Source organism: Malurus melanocephalus, unplaced genomic scaffold (genome assembly GCF_030028575.1).
Source record: "Malurus melanocephalus ecotype Western Australia unplaced genomic scaffold, MMel_1.1 scaffold_68, whole genome shotgun sequence".
Classification (NCBI taxonomy): domain Eukaryota; kingdom Metazoa; phylum Chordata; class Aves; order Passeriformes; family Maluridae; genus Malurus; species Malurus melanocephalus.
Window position 1 is genome coordinate 2,569,628 of NW_026623300.1, and position 24,078 is coordinate 2,593,705.

At 38.5% G+C, this 24,078-nt stretch overlaps 1 protein-coding gene across 1 annotated transcript in view; it reads right to left on the minus strand.

Annotated features, from left to right (window-relative positions):
* The window catches only part of TSPAN5 (tetraspanin 5), a 79,319-nt gene that overhangs the window by 17,555 nt on the left and 37,686 nt on the right, over positions 1-24,078 (minus strand). The window contains exon 2 of the mRNA XM_057366588.1: positions 2,319-2,369. Within this exon, the coding sequence (XP_057222571.1) occupies positions 2,319-2,369 (51 nt within the window). The remainder of the gene's footprint in view (positions 1-2,318; positions 2,370-24,078) is intronic.

Consider the following 24,078-nt stretch of genomic DNA (forward strand, 5'->3'; position numbering starts at 1 on the left):
GTACACCAGGACCCTCAGGTCCTTCTCTGACAAGCTGCTTTGTTGCCTTAGAGGGTACCATTACAACAGCCCACAAAGCCTAAGGGAGATCCATTCTGGCCTTAGGMAAGCAGCAGAGAAGTCTTCTAGCTAGAGAAGTGCTTTTCAGTTATCTTACAGATCTCTCAAGCCCTGGGCTTCAGCAGCTTGGCTTTCGTCTTCAACTCCTCATCAGCAGTAAGAACAACTCTGGGAGTGAACTGATCCACCCTCCACTAAATAACACATGGCCTATGAGTACCTGGAACTTGATCCTGCTGACTGCAGTTTTTGGCCACAGCCTGTCCTCTAAAGAGCTGAGTGAAATGGAGGACTCAAATTGGTTTGATGCAAGTCAATTTTTCCATAATTCTCCTACAAAACTCAAATCTGTCTGTGCTCAAGAGCTCTGCAGTTCAGCTATACCTATACAGCATTTTGCCTGTTACAACCATGAACTGTACCAGCTCATATTAGGCACTGCAGAATACAACAATTAAAGAAGCTGGGGAAAAATGCTCATTTTCAAGGAAAATCTCATGCTTTAAACCAATAAACAGTATTTTACTCCTTAATTAAAAAAAAATTCTAACAAATCTACTACATATGGAGCCTGAGTTAATAAATATTAAACTGCAGTGGTTTTATTTGCTTGCCTTAAAACAACATGGCATTTTCTCTCACTTTCAGAATCTGATTAAAAATGGTTTAAGATGACTTGGTAACAGATGTCCAAATCACAAGTAAAAACACAAGCTCTGGCTTCTGGCTATTAGCAATTATGAATTGAATGCATTYTCCATAAAAAAGGTACATGCTTTGCCTTATAGAAAATATGCAAACCCTAACAAACCAGGATTCCACCAGAACACCTTCTAGCTGTAAGACTGGCATAATTTAGACTTCAAGCACTAGAATAGTTGTTTTCCCTTTACCTACTCATTGACTCTGAAGAGGATTCTTTCGTGTTACCTACTGTAATGATACAAAAATGTAAAAATGTTCAAATTTCTTCTGTAAAGCCACTCCTAAACAATGCAATTTTCTGGAGCTTAATCATAGGTACAAGCTCTGAGAATGTGCTCAGCGTATTAAATAAAACATGTTTTTACATCTTAGATGAATAAAAAGTTGCAGCACCTCTTCCTAAGCCTACTTTGACCTAACCAACATCAGTGTCATATGGTATGTAAATATACATATACATCTGTAGATGTATAAGTGTATAGAGTGTGCTTTAGTTTATAGCCCGTTATTGGTTGTAATGATCTACATCCAAGGCACATGCACAGCACAATTAGAATAGAAGTTAACAACTCAAAATTTGTCCTGAATTTTTCAGGGGCAAAACTCCAAAGCTTCCAAATGTTTTCCTCATTCTGCTGCAAGTGCCAGTTATTACATCTTAAGTGAAGATCAATTTATAACTTAGTGTATTCCATTAAAAGAAGAAAGAAGTATTATGTAACTGAACAACACAGCACCATTGTTAATGGCCAGGTTTTATTATTTTCAATCTTTTAAACAAAGAAGAAAAGGAAATTCTGGTTTTAATTTTAGCTGTTGTCTTTTAGCAAGCCAAACTCTCCATCCAGTAAATCAAGACACACTGACTCGTTGTACATATTATGCCTTGATGTTTTACCTTCTTCCCAACTTCTGCAGCAAGCAAACTAAAAATTAGGCTCTGATTCAGAAATGTTTTCTCTTTCCTGCTTACCCCACATACACGTACTTTCCCATTTTGAAGCTGATTTTACAGTCCTGCAACAGAGAGTGTTTCAGTGGCCAGTTTCATTTTACAAATAAAAAACCCAGTTATTCTGCCTCAGGTTTGCATTGGTTTTCAGCGTTCATGTTGGCTTTCAGTGTTCTGGCTTTGTTTTTTAAGAGGAACAGCAACTAACACGTTACATTTAAAGCAAAGCCTAGTAGGGTGTTTTTCAGGAAGCTGCTTTCTAAGCCACATAGGCTCCCCCCTCCATTCCTGGGGACACACTGCCCATACTGCCTCAGCACATTCTGGTATCTGAGCTGCAGTCTGCGTGTGCAAGGATTGAAATGGTTACTTTACGTGCAAGTGTCAGCCACCGTTTCTTGCCAAGGTATTCTTGGGAAAGATGCCAACAATGTTACTTTACGTGACCCAAGTCAAGGTTTTATTTGACAAAGAGGCTTGATTTTGTTTCAGTAGGAACTGTGTGCAAACACAAAATATGCAGCATATTAGTGTTTCAATATTTAATCAGGAAAATGGAGATAAAGAAGAAAAACAAAGTCTGGTGCTATATTCAACTTACCTTTTCATTCCATGCCCACAATCCAATCCCAAGAAATGCTATGCCAAGGAACTAAAGGGAAAAAAAAACAAAGCAGGAATTAGAAATTAGTGGTGATGTCTCTCTGTTTTTGTTTTTTTTTAAAGATACATATTGGCTCATTGTCTCTGTTGGATAATCAATTTTATTAGGACTGACAGATGCTTAGTTTGAGTTTTACAATATGTATCTAGTTGTTTATTTTAYAGTTCAACTACTGTAAGCTGAAGAATTTCAAAGTTGCACAACTCAGGGATGTTCCACACAGKAGCAGTAGGTGCCCTAAGTGTCACTTTATCAGTACCAAGCAAGGCTCTTTTTGAGTTTGTACAACTCAAAGCAAAGTTCACAGTCAATAAACATATTTTGCTATTGCATTACGACAGCCTGCACAAAGCAATTGTTCTTGCAGTGCTCTCCCAGTGAGAAAGTGATTTTAAAAATCCTATATATGTGTTTATTATCAGTTTTAGCTAAACTAAATGTTTCCACAGAAAATAACAGAAAATAACCCATAATTTCTGAAGGGGAAAAGTAATGAAAATAATACTGGTCTGAAAGACTAAGGATTTTTAAAAGCCCTGGAGCCAAAATTTTATAACTTTTCTGATACTGACTGTTTCATAAAGGAAGTTACATTCCCTTTATTCTCCAAGGGATTCAACAGCACCAAACTCAAGAGACAGTCTTTCTCCCATGATGGAAAATGGAAACCCCATCTTTGATTTTGTTATAACCCTGTATTCTCCATTCCACTGAATAATTTGAAGTGCATCATTTCCCTCCAAACCTACATGGTTTCCATACAAAAGCTACACTAACAATCAGTGAAACAAGTAAAACAGGCAGAATAAGCACTTCACCTCCCAACATTATTACTGCATATTTGGCACAGTACAGTATCAGTCATATTAAATGTTTAAAAAACATTTCTTATATGGCTGAACACGTCTMAATGTCCATCTGTCCAGCTTGTTTATCTGATTTTAAAAGTGCAGACTAAAAAGAAAACTATTTTCACTGTAGTTTCAAGGCATGTAACAGAATGTTGCAAGAACATAAAACTCTGGGTATTTCTCTCATTTCTCCACACTGCAGTGTACAGACATTTTGGCACATAAATGCATTTTCTCTTAAGATCTGTGTAAACATTTAAGTGCCCTAATGATTTCTTTTTTGCGAACAGGATGAAAGTATTTTTCTGTTGAATAGTGGGAAGAGGGAGGAATAAACTTTAAAACCCTTCCCAAAAGTGATTTCAACAGTTTCAAAGAAAGACCTTCTTCCTTACATGCACTTTCTTCGAAGGGGGAATTTTAGTTTCGTATTACAAGGATATCTGTAAAGCATAACCYAGTATCAAGTGGAATATGCTCACTACAATACCCTGAAGTTCCCATCCRCATCCCTTGCATTTCTGTAAATTTATCCTCCAACTGTGTGCCAGTGACCCAAAGGACCATGCACACTGGGAATGAAACTTTTCCTTTTTGACTTGAAGAGTCATGACTGTAAATTTAAACAATATTACAAGACAGAATTCTTCAAAGGAAACTGTTGTAGGCTTGGCTGCATTTTAACAAAAGATAAATGGAAATTTTTCCCAGATGGAAAGCAGGACTGCTGGTCAAGAAAGTCTTACTTCGACAGCCTTAATTATTTCTAAAGTACAAGACATGGATTCAAGAAAGTCCATAAGCCTCTTGTGATAAACAACAAAAAAGCCAAAAAAGGTCATCTTACCTGTATTAAGACTACTTTTTTAATGTTTATACTGCTTGCCAAAAGATTGTATGTAACCTTCCTGACTGCAGCAATTATCTGAAACTTGAGATAAAGCTGTTCAAGTTTCCAAATCTCTCAGACAAATGCAACTCTTTTTTTTGCAGTAACAGGCTCCTTTCCTTCTTTCTTACACAGCCAAAAGCACCACAACCGACAGAACGGGGAGGGGTGCTGAAGCTATATATTATAAAAATTCCTAAATTGCATTGGGCAGTGGCAAATTGTTATTGGTAAAGGGGCATAAAACATTGTATTTTGTGAAGAGGTTATTATGGTTTTGAACTGAACAAACATGGAAAACTCAAATGGAAGTATTTGATCAGCGCATATGAATGTRACTTTACAGCTATACACATCAGCTGCAGGTCTGGCCCAGCTTCACTAACTTTGTATAAATTTAATCCAGTCAAGTGTCCTGATCCTTCACCAGAACTTGAGACTTMAAGATAAGATTACCTCATGGGTTGCAAAAAATGACTTAACAGTAAGCTACACAGGTCTCAACTCAGGCCGAGCTCATCTTTGTTCATAGATTGGGCATTCAGACTGTACTGGGCTAAACTGAAGAACCTAAAAAACCAAGGTTTTCTAGCTACTGCCAAGAAAAAAAACAGAAAACTCAGTTCTCAGAGTTTTCAAGAGGATGGGTGAATTACACGCTGCTCACTCCTCTCCATATCCTAAACCAGAAATGCTTTTTTGAACAGATGAAGAACAACAAGCAAAACCCATTAGGGGAAAAAKATTTGGAATGGAATCATGAACTCTATCACAAGATGCTGTGGAAATCAAAAGCTAAATGGCATTCAGAAAAAAAAATTGATAATTAACAGACAGCCCACAGCTATTGTAATGTCATTCTGATGCAACTTCTGGCTCAGAAAGCATTCACACTGTCACTCATTGGGACAATACAACCAGGAGAAGATTGCTGTATGCATGCTTTGTTGTTTAAATGCCTCTTGCCTTGGAGAGACTTTATTTGCTCTACTTGAGACAAAACACAGAGATAGGTAGACCACTGACTTAGGCCCCTATAGTCATGCCCCAGAAAGGYCCACCTTTGCACAAACACAGTCTGCTACGGGGATAAAGCACACAGGAATGTTCTCAGTAATCCCCATGGACAGAAAACAGATGTTCATGAGAAAACTTACACCTCTCACCAGGATTAATTTTGAATTTTCTTGACAATTATGAAAGAAACTCCTGCATAACATAAAAATATTTKGAAGCAATTCCAATAAGCAATAAAAATGTTGAAGTTTACCTCATTATCAACAAAACACCTTACAGAGAAAGTCTCAATTCTCCACAGACATCTTGTAAGACCATCTGGCCTAACTATAAATGGTCACCGGTGCAGAGCATGCAAAATCTTGGTTTCCTTTTTTYCCTTCCTTTTTCATACAATAATTTGCAGGAGAATATTAAAACATTTCTCTCTGGAGCAATGCTCTCTCTGGAGCATTAGCCTTACAAAAAAAAAAAAAAACTTGCATAATAGTACTTTCTCAGCCATAAGTTTTCTATTTACAACAAAACCCAAATGTTTTTCTATTTTTCTTCTATAAAGATTATATGCATGTAAAAGTAGAAGGTGTAGCAGTAATTGTAYTGTTACCCTACTCGTAAAATTCACATGCAGTTTTCCAAAGTTAATTGACCAGTGTTTCAAGGTGCACATATCTTAGTCTTGACTGCACAGAGGAAAATCATTCTTTCTTAGTAGGGATGCAGCATCACACAGCACAGCATTGCATTTAAAGGATATTGGAGCAAATACAGACACAAAGGCTAGAAAACCTTTGAGAGGTGCTTAATCATGGAGTGATCAGCAATTATTTCACATACCGAACTTTTCATCTCAGCTGACATTCTTAAATAACTTGGCACCAATTTTCAACTACAAGGATGACAGCAGCAAGCCAAGCAAAGGCTGGTTAATGTGCCACATGCTAAACCAGTGTATGTTCAAGTGTAATCACATTAAAGACTTGTCAGAGGTGGAAGTCTACTGCAGCACCTAAATTCACCTTCCTTCACACCAGCCAAAGCCTGCCAAAAATATCAGAGACCAGAACCAGAGCTTTCTTGGGTTTGGGGGGTGTGGGAGGGGAGTTGAGCCCTGTATTTTGACAGTATCAAAAACTCCCACCTGCCACTYTGAGGTGCCAAAAGAACTTTGTGCATGGTGTTAGCAAGGAGACTATCAGGATTCCTATGGGCACTTTGGTGTTTCTCCCACACCAGTGTGCTGTAGATTATTCACTGAGCAAGACTTCCTGCTGTGTGACTCAGGCAGCACAGCACAGAACACAAGGTACAGTATTTCACCAACAGCACAGCGGTGATCAGGACAACATGAAGTATAGTATTTCACATCCTGAAATACAATCAGGGAAACACATGACTTCTGACCTTTGTACATATATAAAATAGCGCTGACAAGTTCCTAACAAAACTCCAAAACCCCAAATGGACAATTTTTCCCAAAGAACTTCCTCTGCAGCAGTSTGTGCTCAGACTCACTCAAAGTTATTGCAGCTGCAATACTCACTGCTTTCTTTAAAGTATTTTATGCCAAATCAGTCCTTTTRCTTTTTAAGCCAGGGCAAAAAAAGGAGCTTAATGTCTGCAGYAGTTTTAGTCTGTGTCAAAAAAGGATTTTATTGTTGTTTTTGTCACTTGTTTGTTTTTAAGTAGCTCTAACAGAGCAAGAGCACCAAACCAGAAATCAAATTGAAGTTTCACATGATTTTTTTTCTCTCTGTCATGCCACTGATATGGCATGATACTTTGCTTAAAATATGTCATTTAGCATTCTTTCAAGYAGAACAGATAGGACATCCTCTCAACTCTACAGCTTTCACCTGGACCAGTATCACTTGGAAGGAAGGAAAGTACCAGAAGTCTGCTCTTATTTCTTTTTCCATATGCCCCAGTTTCAATGACTTCTCCATTCTCAACACAAATTGTTGAAGCATTTCATTTTCACGTGACTAAGAAAGTGTACTGATGAAAGGAGAGGCAAACTGTTTAAAGCAYACCTACACATTTACATATCTATGCTAATGCTTACAAAGAATGCTTTCTCCTAAAGCGCATTACTTGTCTGCCTTGAGACAGTAACAGCAAGAAAACTCCAAGTACTGCAGTCAGTGAATGAAGATACCGATGCAGATGGTGCATAGGTGACTAATTACCATTTTAGTTCATGGCAACACTCAAGATATAGAATACAAGACATCCAACCTATTTTCATTTTTTGTGCAGCCTCAAAAAAACATTAAACTGTACTTCACAGGGAACTGTCTTGGTAAAGTCTTTTCCCTCCCGATATAAAACCCACACATACTGAACAAAAAAAACAAAAAAAAAAAAAAGATAGCCCAGTTTCCACACATTTTTCTCAGCTAAATCAGAGACTTGACTGATTTTTATAGAAAAAAAAAAAAAAAAAAAATAGCCCAATTTCCACACATTTTTCTCAGCTAAATCAGAGACTTGACTGATTTTTATAGAGTTATCCAAAGTAGAAAACATCTCTGAGAACACAATGAGAAAAGCTGCCTGCTCCATCTTGCAGGATCCTTTGCATGAAGTTTTCTAATGAAAAATTAAGCAGACATGACCCCTATTTTCAGAGCAAGATGCTACAGCTATTAATATATGTTTTGTTTTCACCAGTATGGGGTTTTCCATTCTGTCTGACAAGTAAGCAAGAAATATATACTTCCCAATGCAGAGTCAATCACCACCAGTTTCTTATTGTCTTTTCCAGTTCTTTAATTGCAAAAGCAAGATATCTGCTTTCTGTTACTGCTGCTCTACATATTTATTTTATTAYTTTCTGGTGGTACAATTGTAGCACTGCCAATCAGCTTGGAGCAAGAGTTTCTTAAGACTGAAGTCTCTCTCCTCTTGTCCACAGAAATTGATATTCTGGAAAACAGAAAAAGGAGAATGAATTATGCCCTATTTCCCCTGCTCCAACTTTTGAACAATTCCCCTCAAGCCTAGACATAATAAATTTAACTCTTTTCAAATGCACACTGAGACTCTACAAACTCGGGCCCTGATGTCTAAAGAAAATACTTCATTTGAAGCAGATATATTTTAAAGCAAAAAAAAAATTTAAATATATCAGTCATTTTATAAAACTCTTCAATAAAAGCTTCTGGAAGTTTAATGTTTTTGTTTCTGTGAGACCCAGCTCATTTCCTAAAAGCAGTACCTTTATTCAGCATACAAAAAGCAAAGGCCGTTATAGTAAATACGCCACCACTACACACAGAAACATTTTAAAGCCTACAGAGTTAAAGAAACAAGACATCTCCATTCACAGTCACTTTGGTACACTCATCTCACACAGATCCCATCCTTTCTCTTCTTTCTACTCTGTCAGAATTTGTTTCACCACACTCYTTCTTTGCTCTCCTTGAGCCCAAAAGATTTTGCAGAAAGAATGAGAAATTCTGCTTACACACTTTTCCAAGGATCTCTTCCCTGTCTTCACTTCTGAACTACAGTAAGTGCTACGTGTCCTTCTGCTTTTCCTATCCAGCCTTGTTCTCATCAACACTGCCCCATCTCTGGCTCAGTCCTCTCCACTGCAGCATCTGTGACAGCTTCTATTTGCAAAGCCCTCCAAAAGTTACTTAAGCTGTGTTGTAGCAGCATGTATAAACAGTAAGGGCTTAAAATACAAAYACAAGCAGTAGAAAAGTGTAAAATAAAAATAAGACAATTTGGAAAAAAAACTTAAACCTGAATTTGACATTCTCTATCAATCCACTCATCACTTCTCTTATGTAATTTGGCAATGCAAAGACATAAAAGTCTTCTCATTCTGGCATGCAAGTCAAGAAAATGTGTAAGGRCAAAGAAAGCATGTTTTGCCTCAAGCCAGGGCAAAGGAAAAAAGGTCTGGAAGAGAATTGCAAATGGGTCGTTTTCCAGGTCTGTTTTGTTTCCCAGGGTTACCAGCTTCCAGCCTCCAAGGACAGCTAGACCTCCTCTGACTGTCTTCGTTCTGTCTTCTTTCTGCTGCTGTGCTAATCTTACTCATCCCAAACCACCCTACCTGAGCCTCAGACTATTTAGGTGCATCCGCACCATTAGTGTTCATGTGCTTTTTCTGAACCTGCTGTTCCACTAAAACTTTGAAAAAAACACCACACTCGCAAAAATCCAGAGAATGTATTACAGTTTGATTAGGAAACTGATACACAAGTGCCCACTTACTTGAGTTGCAAGCAGTAAAGTTGTAACATCTAATTCAGGCATTTGATACAGCAAACAGAAACAATCTGAGCAAGTCCTTTTCCCCAGCAACAAATGGGCAATTACATGGCCTAAACAATTGAYTGAACAGCTGACAACATCAAGAGTGCAGAGCCCGGAAACAAAAACAGGTTGGCTTGTCAACACAGCAGGATACTCTGAATGCTCAGCATTTCCTTTTAGGAAAGTAGTCTCAGCTCTTAGCTGTGTTTGTAGACTACAGAGAGGGAGTCCCAAAATCTTCTATCCCAGGTACACAAGCTGCTGCATCCCAGGCTATTTCATAGGAGACTCAAATCTCAGAGATTTTTGTCTCTGCTGCGCAGAGAAGCAAACACATGTGGAGGATGAGGGAGGAATGAGAAGACTGAAGCAGTCTGGACAGAGAGGCAAGTGAACACCACCAGCTGTACAGACAAACTTGACCTGAAAATTTAACCTTGCTCTCTTCTACTTAAAGAAAAACAACCAGCACAGAAAAGAGTGAGCATCAATCAAACGGTGAACACACCCCCAAAGGCAAGTGCACACAACTTTTCCTAGCAAATTCCTCAATAGCTTTAGTGCCTCTTCCCCCCACCAAATGCTCATAGCTGGTTCTCTTTCTAGGGTCCCTCACAGTAAGATGTTCAAAACCACTTACAAAGATATTGGTACCACATATATGAAGAAATCMTAGCTTGAAAAGGTAGAAAGGGAGTCAATGCAATTTAATAACATACCAAAGCCAAGTTCAGGTGTCCAAAATCCTGGCCCTGATATGATGTGATTGCATAGCTTATCACACTTCTCCCCAATCAAATCTGACTCAGAGCTATAAATTTATGATGGCAAACACACATATGTATGATATTTATTGATATACAAAATAAATCAAGTTCCAAGAGCTACAACACCAAGTGTGGAGCAGGACAGAAGCAGACACCAGAAGGGCTGTGGYAGGTTTATTAAGAGTTGACAGCCCAGTAACACTTCACAAAGGTGCAGCCAAGATGTACAGGGCCAGYAGTACTTTGCCAACACAAACAAAAGCAGAACCTCAGAAGTTGGATCAGCTGTATGCACACCTGTGCAAAACATGTTTTTTCAGAGATGTAGGGGGGAAAAAAACTGCCTAAAACTAAATAGGCAGGTATCAAAATTATTTTCTAATAGCCACACACAACTACTATCAGCAATCCAGATGCACAAAGCCAAATAACAAGACACGTTGCATAAACACTGATCAAAGTTCTTCATCACTTTGCACTTTATAGTCATTGCAACAGAGGGAAAGGTCTCTGAAGAGAGCAGTATTATCAGTCAATGTCAACACTCCCTGTGTGTTACACTAAGTGTTCAGAACAAAAAAAATCAGATTTTGTATTAGAAATGGTTCTGTCGACCTCTGAATGCAGCTTCCAGAGGCACCAGAGATCTGTTGACCAGARCTTTAAAAGATTCTTTTCCAGCAATAAGGTAATTCAACTCTGCATTTTGTCTTGCAGTGTGTGTGTTGCTTCTAATTCTAGAGGCTACTGTACATAGATTACACAAGAATATTCACCAAATAAAGTTATATTTTTTCTTATATTAGCATTAACTCATGCTTYATTATCTACATGCTCTAAACTCATGCTTTATTTATACTACAAGGYATCTTTCTAATTTCCAATGAAAGTAAAAYATGCAGGGATTKACATCAATTTGTTTGTTCTGCAATAGCAACTTTGTAGCAAAGGAAACAAAACTGTGATTTGAATTTCTTTTCAAATACAAGTGACATGGAACAAACCAGAGGSAACAAATGGTCACAGCACTGTTTACCTGAAGGTTTTGCTCCTAGRCAAAAGTTCCACAGTTTGGCAGTAGAAAAAAAGGCAGCTATAAAACAGCTGTGTGTCTAAATGAAACTGACTGCTGAAGCTYTGGTTACAGCACCAAAAGCACCTCCATTATTTGTCATTCTCAAAAGAGGTGTCAGAGGCTTGACTAAACATGCAGACAAAATCCTCTTCAYTTCTGTTAAGATGCCCCTTCCGATCACAATTGTTTAATGTGACACAGCAACCTGGGGTGGCCTTGCTGCTGACACCTTGGCTGGACTTGTGCTGAAGAYATTAATACAATGCTAGCACTGCAATTTAATTTGAGGGTTTAAATCACTTTAAGAATAAATGCATTGAAGAAACAGAACTACACTGCAAGATTTACAGCTCACTCTGACAGAGCCTACTCTTGTCATGCAATTTCAGCTTAGCCAACACTATGAGCAGTATCATCTATCTCATACAAAATGCTCCTGTGCAAGTGCAAAGCTTTTTCCCAATTTTATTGTCACTTTGAACTACACTATTTTCATAAACTACAGCTCCTGATGAACTCACCAGCTTACTTACTGTTTGCACAAACCTTTGCTGCTTTGCACAAACACTAACAGCTGATTCCTCTGCCAACACCTAGCAGAAAAACAAGGACTAGAAAATGTCTTTGAGGGATCTGGAAATGTAATCGTAGTACATGCAGATGGCTCCCTAAGAGAAAAGCTATAAAAAGCAAGTGACTAAGACCCTTGTGCTGCATAGCTGTGCTCTTGCAGTCACTCAAGTCTTTGCCTTACCACTCTTTCAAAACAACACCCCAACAAATACCACCAAAAAAAAAGCCCCCAACAATTGTACACAGAGGACTGAATTTGATTTGACTTCATACACTCACTCATCACTTCACCTTAGTCCAGGAACTGCTACTCCCTATTACATAGAAAAAGTATTTTCTTTATTTCCTCTCAGCCCAAGAAGGGTTTCTAGGCACCAGGTATATGAYCAGCACAAAGCAGCCATTTAATCATAAAAATATGAATACTGGATACATTTTCATCCCAGATGGATATTGTTAGAAAAGAGAAGAAAGCATTTATTTTTTACTATTGAGTGCCAGCAGTTAAACTCATCAGAAAACTTTAGCTGTTTCCCATGGAAAAGTCCCCCTTCACAGAATCTCAAAAGGGACATCTGCAAATCCACWGACTCTCAACTCAAGCCTTCCAGGCAAAATCCACTACACTTGGATTAATCAACTGGAACATAACATGACTTGCTAGAACTCTGCCTTTAAGAATCCCACAGAATCTTGTTGGAATAGTGATGCTTTGGGCACAACAGCCCATGTGTTACACAACAGCCATGTGTTAGGGCAAGCAGACCTCTGTCAGACTGGGGGGCTCAGAAAGCCTCCTGATCAACCCAAGAGAAGATTTCTCAGCACCAATATTAGAGTCAAGGATAGAAAGAGATCAAGAAATGTGTTTTAACAAACCTGTGATAGAAACAAGGGCAAAAGCACCAGCCAGGACATTTCCTCAACTTTGCTTAAAAGACTTCATGTTCTAAAGAAGTACAACTCTATGCTATGGATAATCCTAAACATTAGATAACAGATAATTCTAATGATGCATTTATACAGCAAAGAAGGTCTATCTCAGCTGCTAACTAGAGACAATGAATTCCTGCTAAAACCACCAATGTCAAGAAGGTAGCCTGGTAGAGCAAGGGTAAAAACTTGAGCATGAAGGAGTACACACACAGCATCAAACTGCTAAATCAATTTTGACACTTCTCTGCCTACACTGCAACTTCAATCCATGCTAGAAGAGAAAAYAAACATTTTGCAACACAAAAGTGCAAGCACAACATTACACAGAAAAACAATTTATTTGTTTTTCTCCCTCATCTGAAAAACAATGCTTAAGTTTTACCCAAAGTTAGTAGTGTCAGAGTTCCACTTTTCAGCCACTAACTGACAAACAGGCAACAGGAAAGGCTTCAACTTGAAAGGCATGTTTTCCCATAGAAGCGTTGGGAAAGGAAACCTCTCTTAAGATAGCTTCTCCTGCTTTTCAGCCCTGCTTTTGTTTAAGAGTATATTTGGAAGCCAATTCTAAATTTGAGAAGTAAATGCAAACAGAACAAAATAAAATTTAACTGAGCAAGGAAWAGCAGTATCAAACATATTTTTCCTGTTTTCAATAATTTAATTTACTGAACCTCTTTGAAACAACTGAAACTATTTGTATAGTCACAAASATGTCCATGAAAGTACAGAATGCTCTGCTTGTCTTCCATTTCAAAATACTTCAGCCTAAGAAATTTCCCCATTAACCTGTGCTGYTGTTCATCCACTACAAGGACATGAGAAACCTTTTACAGCACGAATTATTTTCCTTTAATTGTAATTGCATACTTTTAGATTTCTTTAATTAAGATAAAACACCAAGAGACAGAAAGAGACCTTTAAATCTTGTCCTCCCCTGCTGCACAAACACTGCAATTAACCCGGTACTGGGCTATCCAAAGGCGGAGTAAGAGAAGAGGTCTTCAACAACACACAGGCGTACCAGCTGTTACCACAACTGTGGAGCTATCAGCAAGAATCCTGCCCTAGTACTCATGTCCTTTCCTTCACATAGTGAAGAAAGGTGAACACAAACAAACTGTAACAGTAGGAGGGTTGAACATATGGGACATACAGATGGAATGAAATTTAACAATCCAAACATAGTGTCATATACTTAAAGACTAAGAAAATATCTGCTATAAGCTGAAAATTTATTCACTGGAAACACAACYGAAGACAGCCTTGAAATTGCATGCATCAGTCTGTGAGCTAGCAAGTTGATGGAATACAGAAAGGCAAAATACTTSACATTTAATAAAACATTCTCAGAAAGAATGTAACTGTTTTCTCTAAGTTTCTCTCACTTCTATTATCTCTGCCAYGGTCTAAAATGGCCAGCACCACCAGTACAGCTGTAGCCTGATAAATGATTGTGGGCTCCTCTTTCAATTGTCACAATGCCACTGGCAGTGCCCAGCTGTATGAGTTAGAGCAGGTTACAAGTCCCTTAGGAGACYCCACTGCACCCCATCAACACTCACCTATGAAACTGGGCTCTCGGGACTTTTGTACATGGACCTGTACCACTTTKCAAGTGGCTGGAGATGTCAGCATAAAACTGCACCTTTATTAACTACACTTCAATTTAAACAATACTAGGGAGACAAGGCATTCCAGAGAGTGTCAACTTAAATGCAAACACACAAACAGGAGCAAACATTTCTTCAACAAGTAATTCTGGTCTCCCTAGCAAATCATCAGGTTTGTGTCACACAAACAGCAGGTAAGAGGGTTTTTCAGGATCAGGCCCATAATTGCTTGGCTCCAAAGCCACTCTCACTCATTCAATCATCCATGGTTAGCCCTTCCCACCTGCCCTGAAAGCACAATACACTGTTTCCAGGGTGGGGTGGGGTTCCCAAGGGCATCCCATTTAGACGTGTCTGCATAAAATCACCACTTAATCCCATGACATTTGGTACAGCCGTGACCCCTATTCACACAGAAGGCATGAAAGGAGACCAGTGTAGTGGAACTGTGTTCCCGGCACGGCCGCGCTCTTGTGGCTGCACTCAGATGACCTCTGCTTGGTATCTGTCACTGCCAAACGGGCAGAACACAAGCAAGTGCAGGGTGGCGTGTCACATCCTCTCTCTCTCTCCCTCTCACATTCTCTCTCTCTCTCTCTCTCGATGCACCAAATCAAGCAATTAGACTCTACAGCAGGCACCCTCGGGGCATCAAAAAGAGAGCAAGGGGAACAAAGTGCGTGAAGACTGAGAGACACCACCGATTGCTTTTTTGTCTCTCCTTCAGTTAATCTGRTAATTACCACTTAGCACTACCAGCACTACCAGCCGTTTTTCCTTCCAGCAGAGAAGAAGGAAAAACCATCTACGAGTTGAAATTACATATCCCAAATCAAGGCATAGAGTTGCTGCCCGGCCCTGCCATTACAGTCAATATATATGATTTTTTGTGTAACAATGCAGGACAACAATCCATCCCATAGTTTTCTCCATTGTCAGTGTGGTCTATCACTGACTTGCTCRGTGCTCCTACTCCTGCCTCTCCTACACAATTCCTACAAGACATGGATGTCTAAGGCTGTGCTGCAGGAACTTACAAGCCTCAATTTGTAATATGTGCAAGCCCCTGCACWCTCAACCAACATAATCACATTTCTGAAAAAACAAAGAGCTTCTGATCAGCCATGAGGCTGTGTGGAGGCTGGAGCTGTGAGAGAAGCAGCAGAAGGAGAAAGCCCACACTCCGCAGCATTCCAGTGACTAAGAGAGATTAGATTTGGCTGCTGGCTGAGCTGACTGTCTGTCCCTGTAAGACACTGCATCTATTATTTATCTAAAAGCATGAAATACAACTAATTTTTTTCCTAATGTTTGAAAAAAATTACACATTTTCAGTTCTCCAGGCAAAAGATGCGCAACAATCAGGATATACAAACATACCAAATCGTGGCACAATTCCCTCTGGTTTCCCTTTCGATTTTAACAACAGCCAAGAACTACTAGAAGCTTGTCTCCAAAATAAATAAAAAAAAAATTTAAAAAGCAAAGAATTTTCTCGTAATTATTGCTAATACCCACAGAGAATAACTTATGTGAAACAATTTATTACCATACTTGTGGTTAAAACTGAGAAGTGGACCAAAAAAGCATAATGAGAAATAAGTAAACTCTCCTTAATTCTATTGCCATTAATTCACATCACAGAATCAGAAGGCTAAAAATAGTACCACTGTTACTGAAATAACCTGMCCCATCTCCTCTTTAAAAATATTTTTAAAGAAATATTTTAATGAGGGACCACCAGCCTTACCAGATCTTCTATTCCTTAAAACTGCATGCAATTAGTTCTATAAATGAAATTAGCCCTTGACCTGAGAATAGCTACCTGTATTTTAGTATGCTCTCACAGTTCATTTTTTTAAATGGTTATCCCCATGCAAAATTAGGGCATCTTACAGATCACAGATTCCCCGGAAAAAAAAAGGGTGTACCATGAATACAGAAGAGTTCCTTCTTTTCATCAGCTGAAGGATCCCCTCAGTTCTTGGCTCCCAATTAATATGAAATAATTTYATGACGTTTGAGTCCTAAGATACTCATATACAGTCATTAAATATATACATTTCTTTTTCAACAAATCTCAGTGATCAATGTAAGACAAACAGATCCTGGTGCTCTTCCTATTTCTGCCACATGAATCACTGAAATCAAAGTCCCTAAGCTGCCTGATATCGTGTCCTATACACCGGAGCAAACCACAGTCTTTTTTGGCTACTTCACTACACTTCTATGCAGCCCTCCCATAAGCAGGACTGAAAAGACTGGAGGTTTGCACCAAAGTAAAGAGACAGCTACTCTATGGGTCAATCTCCACTGACAGAAGCAGTGCAATTAAGAGCTCAGCTTAAGCCCTGACATATACTTTCTTCTTAATTCACTCTTCCAAATCCTGTCACCGAGGGCATTCCGAGTAATCCAGCCATCCCAGTGCTCCAGGTACCTACAAGGAAGGCAGTARTACAGCTGATAAAATCACCCCAGTATGTGTATACTGCCCACAAACAAGTGTTTAGAATTTTGTATGAGAGTTCTCCTCCACAATGCACAGTCTTTTAGGGTAATGAGAGATACTAGYAAATGCAAAATCAGAACTTTGATAYAATTTTGTAAGAATAAAACTTTTCATATTTAATCTTATTCTGGCTTTTAAAGACAAAGTACTATCAGACACTAACAAAAATACTACTTGGATGTCAGACACTTCTACCCTTCATGTTTTTCCTTTCTTTGGAGTGTGTAGCTCTGAGTCCTTCCTAATAATTGTTCTCCAGTTAATCTTACAAATTGAGATTTTTGTTCCTATTGCCCATGTGAAGAAATCCTTTTGGAATCACACCAAAACTCCTGCTATTCTTAGCATGCACAATGTACAGTATGGTACAGTGCATGGTAAGCATCCAGATAAGTCTAAATTAACAAATACCTCATTTTATAATGAAAATTAACATACCACCCTGCCATAACTTGCAAAAGAAAACTAAAAAATTTATAAAGAACCCCTGRGAAATACAATATCTGTAAAAGCTGAGGAGGTGAGCTGTGTTCAGTGATCTGCCCCGAGTCCTGCACATCTGCCAGTTCCAAAGCAGTATCTTAGATGTGCTGCGTTTTCAGAGACTGTGCACTTTAGTAGTCTACGTAATCAATGCAGCACAGTCCTCCTCATGATTTAGAAATAYTTTTTWAAAAATGCATCCTTGCATGAAAATTTTCACATCAGATTTTTTAACCTGCATGTGTGCCTTAGAAACCTCTTTGATTCACTGTAAAAAAGACATCCAGTAACACTGATATGGTATCAAAGGAGATWCAGTTTAACCAGCAGTCCCTCATCTATCCCTGTTATGCCTTAAGGAAGAGGCACTGAGGAACACCTTCTAACCAAACTGTTAAMCAACATTTTTAAAAGTCAAATTGTAGACAGACACCTATTTTTAATACTTTTGCATAAGGCGATTGCTACTGATTTTGCATAGGAAAAACACTCCCTATGGAAGTAAAGTTTCTTTCACGCTGAGTCATCATCACCWGTATTCTTCTACTGCAAAAGAGCTGCCAAAAAATGCTTATACAGAAACAACCTCATGTCCCCGTCACCTCTCCATTTACACAAGAGCAAGAGCTTTGCTAGAAGCATGTGTATGAACTCATAGTCAGCAGYTTTTCCACAGGACATCTGATCTACTTTTCAGTGAGTCCTCTTTGAACAAGTTATGTGTCCTGCAGCACAGATAAACACATTTCCATTGATCTTTCCTATCAATTGTTCAATTCCACTCCACAAAAACAAAGCTGCAACTTGGACAATAAGAAGGACCAAGGAGTGTTTATTCAATTAGGAAGGGAAACTCTCCACTGAATTATTACCGAGTGAATACTGGATATTTTTACATCAAACTACAAAAAAATTGGACACACTTCAATGAAATTGTATMGTATGTTTTTTTAATCCCATAGATTTTTCACGAAGAGTGACTGGGTACAATAGACTGATGATGTTATAGCAGAGATAAAGAAAAAAATAAACCAACCCTGAGTTAGGAGAACCAGCTCTTTTACTGTATTTTAGATGTTATAGAACAATACCTAATAAGTGCAGTGTTTCTCCCGAGAAGTCTAACACAAAGTATTAATTTCATTATATATAATTCTTTTTATTCTATCACTGAAATTCGTAACTTTGACAAGCATTTTTACMAAGTTTCATTTGAAGTTCTGGCAAAATTATATGAAAGACAAAACCACTAAGACAAGGAGCATGACATCCAATTGATATGTTTGGCTGAATGAAAAACTAAAAGCAAGCTTTTTTTTATTCCCATGTTCAGTTTAACATTTAGAATGCTGTATGCAATATCCAAAAGTTTTATCTATTTGTTTCAATTTGTAATCCTTTCCATTATTAAAATTTTATCTGTCTACCAAATTCAGCTCACTGGGGATTAGGCCAATTAACTGTAAACATATTTCCCTTCAAAGTAAGAGTAACACAGGCAGTAGAATTGCCGCAAGTCCAAACAATATGAGAAAAATGAACTTTCAGCTATTATTAATTTCTTATGTAAATCCTCAGTAAGAGAATTTATTTAACACAAAGGAGCATGGTCAGTTCTGTTTGGTTTATTCACTTTCTATGATCAGCTACAGACACCCAGGACTAAAGCTTGTTTAGAGAACTGGTGTTTTCAGACATTAGTTTTAATTTTCATCAGTTTTAATTTTCCCATCACTTCACAGAAGATGGGAACTGTATAATGTCAGAAGATTGTAGTATAAATTCCAGGGGAGCTCAAGTAACTGTGGCCATCTGTACTTGMACTCTGCACCAAAGCTACTGCACTTCACATAGAACCCAGCAGCTTCTTCCAAGTCTGGTGCACTTATCACAACCTACCTTGGTCCAGAGTACCAAGCTTGGGACAGGTGGGACAACACACCTGTTTATAGAGAAGGGCTCCAAAATTTCTCCAGATGCTCTCCCAATTTCATTGGGAAAGGGCTGATAAGCAAAATGCATTGTCTTGATGTATAGAGGAAAATTCTCTGTTTTCAGTTTAAGACCATCTAACATACTACAAAGTGAAAGCTAATCAGTTTTATATGTGCAAAGACACATGGAATTAAACTGCAACTTCTGCACAGTGTTTATACTACACATAAAAAAAGCATGAGAGTTTACAATCATAAAACAAACAAATGCCTAAAACTACTCTCATGCTGTTTAAATCCTTATTATGTCAAAGGAACTTGAAATAACTTTGGAAGACAAAACCACCCAAAAGAGGATTACAACACAACATATGGAAACTGTTGCATGCTTGGCAAAATTGAACATTAACAGCACTGCAGCACTGTTACAGTTGCTGATAAAAAGCCTTAAGGGGGCCTGAACTACAAAGYATTACTCTCTTCACCTTCCATTTACTCTACAACAAAAAACAACTTCAAAAACACATACGGACTTTTCTTTTTAAGCTATAGTAACCTGAATGGGGACCTTTTATTAGCAACTCCTAAGGTCATGAACTTGTATTTACATACCAGACTGTTTGCCATGTAGTGTCAATAATCTGCTGATTAAAGGTCTCTCAAGTCCCACAGACACGATAGACCATGACAGCTTAAAGACCTGCTTATTATAATCTGGTGTAAGATACTTCTTTCAAATCAACATTTTCTCATTCYGAACTTGTCTTCAAATTTATGAAGAAGTTTAGAAAGAAGAGTGAGAGACCTGGAGCTATATATTAGACAATGAAMTGAAAGAACAGATGATAGCACCACCACCAGAGACTTAATGAAAAGCTTGACCTTCAGTACACCTTACAAGTTGATTATCAGGAGTGCTGAGAAGCTGCTGCCCACAGTGGCCACGGGCTGACCCAGCAATGATACAGCAGCKACAGCACCCGAGTTCTCACCATGGTTTTACCACTGAACCACAACAAGATCCTACACAGGTCACATCCCTTCTGTGCCTCAGTTTTCCTTACCATCTTTTGTCTAGCCCAAATAGACTGAATTTTTCAGGACAAAGCCTGTCTCAAAGCTGATGGTTGAGTACARTACCATCCCTGTTGCAAAAGCAAAAAAACCCAGTAGTTTCTCAGGCTCAGGAAGGGTAAAGTGTTAAGAAACACTGGTTTCTTATTGTTCAATTAAACGAGATTAAATTTGGGGATTCATGACAGATTACTGCTGATTCACTTCCACTTTAATGTACTGCACATACAAGAAAGAACACAACACATGAAGAAGCATTTAGCAAAGGTTTCATTTTAGCAATACTACTAATAGTCACTGGTTTTGGCCATACACTATTAAAAGTGGGTTCAAATCCACTTTTTGATAGATTTAAAGATTTTCTGTAAGAAAGGGAAGGGAGGGAAAAGGGAGATAAATGTAGCTGTAAAGGCGTGGCTCTATTGACATTTGATAAAAATATCTAGGAAAAACCCAGAGGAGACAAGAGAAATTCAGAGACCCATCTTRTCTAGTGGCCTGTCCTAAATGCCAGTAGAAAATAAAACTAAGAGCAGCTTTATCAACCATTCACACCTGRCAAACTTTCATCAGCACCAGGATATTAAAAGCTTTTTTGGTACCTTTTGGTCACAGCAGGCAGCTATACTTTAAAAGATGCAATTACCTTGTGTGACAAAGCTAAACACTTCATTTTCTCCAATAAAAGCCTGATAGTCAAATAAGGAAGAAAAGAAAAATAAAGCAAAGAACATTAAAAGTAGAATAGAGGGGGCTCATGTGACTTGTGCTGTCCCGTTCATTTTCTCCCTGCCTGTCCTAATTAAAGTGCATTTGGGATCAACATAATTAAGTCTAATAATGCCACAGAGGATCCTAAGAGAGCAACAGCATTAAGCTTGTTTGCTACAAGCTGCATGTCCTTGTCCTTGCCAGAATAATCTGAAGGGCTGACCAGATTGAAACCTGCCTCTTGTGATATTTTTTGCCATTCTTGGACACCACAAATACAATTCGGGAAACACCAAGCTGGTAGTGGCCAAGATCAGAGATGGAACCCAGGCAAGTCAATGAAAAGATGGATCGAATAACAACATGGAAACAAAAGAAAACAAAACCCCGAAATTGTGGTAACATTTCTCTCTGTGGCAGTACTAGCGACCTGCTATTTTGTCTGTTCCAAATTCCTCATCTGTTTTGCATGTCCACCCAATTCTCAGAAGAGGAGAAACTCCCCTAAGAAATGAGGCTTGGAACAAAATCCTCATTTTGGGACAGCAGATTTCTTCCATTTCATTTGATCTGCAGATTACATTCATTGAATTAGATTAGTTTAAAAACAAATAGAAACCCTAAGAAACACGAACAGAAACTTGTTTCAACATGCTTTTAGGCAACAACCAGCTTTAATCAGCTCCTCCAGAGAAACAAAAAAAAAAACCAAACCCAATGCAATAATTGTCTCATACACTGAAACATGATATAAGTTTACTGTTCAGTAACAAAATGTTCATTCTTTAATGTTCTCTGACGGTGTCATTAGTAATGAAGACTGCAAAACAGACCTATCTAGAGTTTTTCATATGAATTATCAACTTTAAGTGACTACTACTAATTTCAAGTAATTTCAACTGATATTTGCTGTGCACTCCCAAAGGTGTTTAAAGAATAATTTCAAATTATAATGTTCTGGAACTCTTTATGTTGAAGGCTGGGTTGGTTTCAGCTATTTTTTGGTTTTGTTGGGATAGGGTTTTTTGTTAGATTTAATGAGAAAAAAATAAGTTACACTTACAAATAGAAGGATTTCTAAGAGATTCATGTTTTCATCCAAAATGTTGACACTGCTCATTCAAACACTTTTATTTCTTCCCACAGACTCTCAGTAATGACAAGACAAAGTAAACTTCACATCAAAATTGACAGTGTAGTCAAAGCAAGTGAATGGCTACACAGCACTCAGTTGGTGGCTGAGGTTAAACCACTGCATATCAGAGATGASAAATGACACAGAATTTTTAAAAGCTTGAAAGCTTCAGAAAGTAGCATCTCCTTAAAGCATAGAATCAGTTCCAGTGATTTACTGCACTCTTGCAAAACATTTCTTCCTTACATCTAATTAAAATCAACCCTCTTCAGTCTGAAAATGTTAACCTTTGTTCTATCACAACAGGACCTCCTAAAACATTTGCCCACCTTTCCTGTAGGCCCCCTGTAGGTAACTGGAAGGTGCTTTAAGGTCTCCCCAGWGTGAGGGAGAGACCTTCTCCAGGCTGAGCAGTCCCAGCTCTCAGCCCATCGGCACAGGTGTTCCATTCCTCTGATTCATTTTCATGGCCTCCTCTGGACTTTTTCAAACAGTTCTATGTCMTTCCGGTGCTGAGGACCCCAGAGTTGGGTGCAGTACTCCAGACGGGATCTCATGGGAGCATCCTTTAAAACATTTTTAGGAATCAGTGGGAAAAGGATTTTAAGGTGATTGTTGCCGCTTTACAGTTTACAGAATGAAAACACAGGCTCCTGATAACCAGCATGTCATGTACTAGCTTGGTACATGCTGTCATGTACTAAGGSAAACCTCTACCAAGCCTGGCTCCACTTGTAAAAGCAACTGAATAACCATTAAATTGAATATTTATCGATTTCCAAAATTAATAATGGCTCTCAAGCAAATCAAATTAAAAATGGAAGTTTCTTTTCCTCCATTCAGAGAAGGACAAACAACTATAAATAAAATAGGCTARCAACTGTCTCTGTACTCTTTAGAAAATAAAATTTGACAGATGGTGTCCCTGCCCATAGCAGGAGGGTGGAACTAGATGATCTTTAAGGTCCCTTCCAACACAAACTRTTCTGTGATTTAAAGTTGGGAGGACTATTATTATTTCATGCCACAAGACTGCACTTCCCCCTGTGCACTTTAAGTGCTCTTAATGACACCCACTGCATTTAGATCAAAAAGGGTTCCCAGGGGATACTGACACTGCAGCTGTGCATTGTGCGGTTGAAATTATTTTGATTAATGTCAACGCACAAAGTAAAAACCTTATTTTAATAACAATATCCACCCACAAGTTCTCTTGTGCCTTTTCCAGGCCCCATTAATTCCAAAAGACTAACTATTCTCGAATATTTTGAAGGAATTTGAAATAAGAGGCTCTTACTATCAAGGCTGGGTAAGTAGTCCTAGTGAATCTACTAGGACGTAACAGTGAGAATAGGGAGAATAAACTAAGTAAGCAAGTAATTACCGATATCTCCCCACCAGAAAGGAAGGACATGATAAGTCATTTCCAGGTGTCTGTCCCATATCAATATTTTTCTTAACAAGATAAAAGAAAACAGCACATTTAATATGTTTTCCTATAGCGGTCATGAGACTTCATGTTTATTTGAACAGAGCCCAGAGATCTAGACAGAATGAAATCATCCATTTAGCAGTGACAGCATACAAGGAGCTACTCAAAAGCTGATGCATCCAAGTGCAGAAGTGCGGTGCAGAGAACAGCATGTGGTGGCCCCTCACAGAAAAGGATCTTATACAGGACTATTCAAATGGCTGATGCTTAAGATTCTCAGTGCAAGTAAGTTCTGCCCAGACGTCAAGGTCCCAGCTATATATACATACACACACATAGCAAGTAGATTTCTCAGGACAATTCCTCACTTCTCATCCTTCYCGTTCCTTCCAACAGCAACACCAAAGCAATGCTGTAATTTCAGCC